General features: G+C 42.3%; 1 protein-coding gene across 4 annotated transcripts in view; it reads right to left on the bottom strand.

Moving 5' to 3' along the window:
* Positions 1-1,001: 1,001 nt before the first annotated feature.
* CCDC187 (coiled-coil domain containing 187) overlaps positions 1,002-5,245 on the bottom strand; it is a 33,924-nt gene continuing 29,680 nt past the window's right edge. For 3 of the 4 annotated variants that reach the window (XM_065853993.2, XM_065853995.2, XM_065853997.2), the window contains one exon: positions 1,002-4,836. In XM_065853993.2, coding sequence (XP_065710065.1) covers positions 2,432-4,836 — 2,405 coding nt within the window. In that variant the 3' untranslated portion in view covers positions 1,002-2,431. The remainder of the gene's footprint in view (positions 4,837-5,245) is intronic. The other variant, XM_065853994.2, reaches the window with a different exon arrangement.

The raw sequence follows: 5,245 nt of genomic DNA, 5'->3' as shown, positions 1-5,245 counted from the left end.
GCGCGCGGCGAGGGGCGGGGCGGGGCCGCGCCATAGCAACGCGCCGGCCTTGGCAACGCGGCCTAGCGGCGGGCGGCCCGCCGGGCCCGGGCAGCCGACGGGACCCGGCCCCGTGCGGTTCCTTCCCCCTTGGCGGCCCCGAGCTCTGGCAGCCTGGCCACTGTTTCCCGCTGTTCCACAGTTCAAGCCCTGCGCCGTGGCCTTGCCCCTAGTGGGGACACACCAGTTATCAGCTGCCCCCCACGAACCACCTGCTACCTTGTCCACCATCCTCACCTCCCCGCTCCATCCTTCCCCCTTCATTGCCTATATATTTCCAAATCTTGGCGACAGGGACGCACCACAAATAAACCCTTTGCTTCTGTGTTTCCCGCCCGGGGAGTAAGGAAAAAAGTAAAACTAACAAGGTTGAAACAGTAGCAATAGCTTGATGGCTGATTTGAAGAGGCAATTTGCTATAAAACAGAAGTTTCAAATCCATGAATCTTTTCACTGAGATGAGATTAAGATGACATGACCCTTCGATCAGGGGCTGTTTCATCTCAAAGCACACTGCTAGGCAGGAAAGAGCCATTTCTCCTCAAACCCAAAGATGTGCTCAAAGGCTGCACGTCGGGCACAGAGCGCTGAAGAGCGTGTTAGAAACGCTCCCCTTTTAATTCAGATTGGTCATGCGCTACTAATGGATTTTAGAACCTTTTTTAGCTGTAGCCACAGCATGAAAGTCACATTTCATTTATAAATAACAGCGCAAGAATTTTCATTACATTAACAGAGGCAGAAAACCAGCAGAGAAAATGTCCCCAGAGGACAACTTCAAAGGAGCTTAAACACAGAGACTAAGGTCCCCAAAAAGATAATACTTGCTTCTGTTGTTCACAAACACTTCTTTTAATCCTTTGAGAACAAGTAGGAAACAAATGGGTCCAAACTCTTACTTCAGGCCCACTGGTGTAAATTCATAAGTTAGAATTGAGTTTAATGTTGTTTCTTGCCCACAATTCACAGACAGCACAAGGGTGGGAATCTTATATACAATAAAAATCCTCTCCTCGAGAATGGAGAAACAGATTCTGCACCCTTGCCCTTTCTATTCCTCATCCTCTCTTTTCTTCACCGTTAATATCTGCAATGGTTCAGGCACATTTCTTTTGCATCCGTATCCACAGCCATAAGTTATGTGGTTGCATCACGTCCCATCCTAGGGGTTTTCTGTCTCTGTTCTTCCCAGGTGCTGTAAACAACAAAATTAGATGGTTACAATAATGGAGTCCAACCACTTCAAAGAAATGAAAAATCTCCTGGCATCTGCTAATTAGGATTTTAAAAATCTGCAGTGCACAAGATATTTTAGAGTCCATTTTATTCAGGAGAATTGTTAAATGCATAAAGATGAAAGAGATGGATTACAGGAAAATTAAATGTGGGTTTTAACTGAGAAATAATCATTTTCTATGAAAGATAATGACTCCTCTTGAGGTTAGTATCAGGATTTATTGACCCAGGAGGTTAATATTGATCAAAACCAAGGCAAACAAAATATTAGACCTTGAAGGGGAGTAGTCTTGATATTGAAGTCTTGCCACTGACTGAACAGGTCAATATATCTGGGTGCCAGAATTTGAGGTTTTGAACACAGAATGGTGGGGGATATTAAACATGTCTGACATTCTATGTAAACATTTTTTATTCTCATCAGCAATGGTTATTTTATAGCTATGTCCTTCTGTATATAGTATCTTGCAAGGGTTCAGGCTTCACTCACAAACCTCATTGCAGATATAATGGTTATCTTCCTCAAGTGTAACATACAGGGTAACATAAGGCAAACACTGTAACATAAAACAAGTCCTTCATTAATTCTTTCACTTATATGAAGTGATATTTTTAATACCTCTCATTCCAAACGCAAAGATCCTGCTGCTGCTGCAAAACCATAGCAACAATAAACTGAAAAACTGTAGTGCTTCAATATATGGATTTGTCATTGTATCCAAGAATTTGTCTGTGAGTCCAGGAGGAAAAAAAAAAGTGTTAAATTCTACTGTAAACTGACAACAAGAAAACATCGATCTTAGAACAAATAACTTATCTGGATTAATTAATCAATGAGGATAAAAGTCAGAGGCTTAAAAAATAAATGTATCACTAGGGACATGAAAATAGTTTACAGGATAAGATCAACAGTTAATGCGCTTGGGGCAGAAGCTGCCTTTTTATTTCTGTTCATATGGCAACTAGCAAGGCAGGGCTTTGTAACCTCCCCGGGAGCTGTCTGCAAAACAACCAAACTACTCCCATTCGCTAATGAGAACAGCAGTGTATACAATATAATCTGCAATTCTAGTTGTTTTCAGTAAAAGAAATAAATAAATATGACATACATAGGGTTTATTTCATTTATTCTGGTTTATATATAGGTTTCTTTTGTTTATTCAGAAAACAATTCCATATGTGTCAGTTCTGTTTTTTCTTTAGCTGATCCCACGCATGTTGAGTTATTTTGACAGAGGAATTCATTGCACTTATGCTGGTCAGAATATGGAACCTTTTGCCCTTTCCCAGCCAGCGAGGCGGTGTGTAACCCAGACCGGTTTTCTTTCACTTCTGATCCTCCTGCACTGTTTGTGTCCTCTGCTTTCGGCTCTGCAAGCCCTCCCTGCTCATCATCCTCAGGGTATGTGCGGTCTCCTTTGAAGGGTTCATCATCATAGGAATCGGAGTCTTCATCACCAAGGTAATTGGGACCATTTTCATCAGCCCCCAACAGGTGTGAAATCTCCTCAGGTCTGACAAAAACACCACAGTGCCGAGGACACGCAAAATACTTCACCCCCTTGTAAGTTCCAGAATTGTCTCCTTGAGCTTTGTCCAGTGCGACACCAGCCCAATGGCCGCTATCAAAATTAGTCCGTCCTTTGAACATGAGAGTTCCAGGCTGAGTCTGCTTTACTAACACTCTGTCCCCAATTTCAAATGCTAATAATGGGTCATCACTGTCCTCCTCAGCTTTGGGTGACATTAAGTATGTTTTGCATTGTTTCATTGTGAAGTTGGGACTTTTACTGGCCTGTCCAGAAGAAATAGGATTTGATACAGTCAGAAACTCCAAATTCTGCCAAGGTGTCTTGTGTTCTCCTTGTTGGTACTCTAATAAACCTTCCTTCACACTGAAAACATCTTTAACTAAAGATTGTTCTGAGACACTACCATCCTGAGTTGAAAAAGCATCAGTTGTCCCTCGATCGAGCAGGGGAAATTCTTCAGGCACAGCGTTATCAGGTAATGGGGGTAATGCATCCATTTGCAGTGATGTATCTTCATCCATACACTGTCTGCTCTCTGAGACTGTCATTTGTTCTGGTGGAGGTGGGAAATCGTCCATACTGAAGGTAGAATCATCATTTTTCATTGCATCTGCACCTAAAGGGGCAGGAGGAAGATCTTCACTTGGAAATGACAAAGCCTTTTTATTAGAGGATGGCAAGTCAGCACTTCCATAGGACAATACTTCATCAACAGGAGACAGTATTTCTGACAAGGTACCCTCAGCAGCTGGAGGAAGACCCTCATCACCAATAAAAATTGTATAATCACTTTTGGAAGAGCACTTCTCAGCTTGAAACAATTGCTTTTTTGAGGAGACGGAAGAAAACAGTCCCTCCCCTGCTTCCTTTATGGCTTGCTTTTCAGTTGCTGAGTTATTTTGATATTCTGTAGCCACCCTTTGCAAAGACTCAAATGAATTATTTTCTGTATGGACTTCCTCAGAAATTCCTGGCATGGGTGTGGGCAGAGATCCAATCTCATCGAGTTTGCTGGATGTGAGTCTCTCATTCAAAAGCTGTGCATGGTTATTTTCACCTCCTGAAACTGACAGGTTTCTTGAAGACAGACATGCTAATAATTTGCTATTTGTAATGTCTTTGTCAGGTGGAAGAGACACTGTGTTCCTAAGCTGGTCAGTAACTGAATCTAGATGTTTCAGAGAACCCATCAGTGGAAACCCCAGTAGGTCTCTATTTTGATCCACAAATAAACTGTTCATTCCAACATCGTTTTTCACTCTGTTAGTTGTAGAACTAGGTTGCTGCTGTTCATAGATCTTAAGTGAGTAAATATCATCACTGCATGAAGACCTGGCAACTGCATCTTTACCCTGTTTCGTGATCTCCTGAGAACAGGTTTTGGTTTTGCTGTAGCTTTCTGAAGCATCCAGATGCAGCTCATCCGTTCCCTTAGCAGGGTTATCAGACTGGGAAGAATCTCCTGACTTTGTTTCAGAGGCTTTTACTTTGTCTGAGGGAATGGAAGGAAGCAAATGATCAGCGCAGCCATGATCTGAAACATCTCCAGAGTATTTCTGGGAGCGTGATGAAGTCCTGGTGCTCTCATCTTCAGGCACCTCACGTTCATCATATTTGTCACTAGGTAACATTTCCTTTCCATTACTTACTGCTATTAGCATCTCTTTTGAAACATTGTGAAACACATCACCATTGTCATCAAACTCTTCTGGGATACTGACATCTGTGTCCTCTGCGTTTTTCAGCTCTAATTCAGAGTCTGAAATGGAGCTTTCTGAAATGTCAATGCAAACTGCAGACACTTTCTGAAATTCTGGGAGTGAAGAACCTGATTTGGCGCTCTCACATCTCAGAGGGAAGTTGTTTGACTTGGATGATGATTCAGTGGAAGCTAATCCTTCAGAAAATGCTTTTAAATTTACTTCTTCATCAGAAGGGCCGTGGGAAACACCATCCAAATGCTGCTTGGGTGCTTTCTCCACTATCAGAGATTCTTTCTGTACATCTTCTAAGGATGATGTAGCACCATCTGAAATACACAGATTATTCAGCACAGAAGGCAAATACAGGGTGGTTCTTTATCTCAGTCGTACAAAATAGCCATGACTACAAGGATCTAAGCCTTGCTTAGAGTTTATAGCAGTGCTGTGCACTGACACTCTGGTTGTGAAACAGCACTAGACTCCTTCCCTAATACATAAGTTAAGTCAGAACACTAATGGTGAAACTGTGGACCACTGAAATCCATGAGAAAATTTCTCTTTGCCTGAGGGACAGGATTTCAGACAATTTGATGTCCACATGCTCAACGCTAGGCTTGAGAATCTAGTTCAAGTACAGTCTATGTCAAAATTCTGTCACCAAGACCATGGTTCCTAAGTCTTCATTACATAGGTCTATAGTCTCCCTCACTATGGTATCTAGGAGTGAATGCAGAA

Source organism: Patagioenas fasciata, chromosome 20 (genome assembly GCF_037038585.1).
Source record: "Patagioenas fasciata isolate bPatFas1 chromosome 20, bPatFas1.hap1, whole genome shotgun sequence".
NCBI classification, from domain to species: Eukaryota; Metazoa; Chordata; class Aves; order Columbiformes; family Columbidae; genus Patagioenas; species Patagioenas fasciata.
Note: the sequence above shows the minus strand (reverse complement) of the source record. Positions and strands in the feature narration are given on the sequence as shown.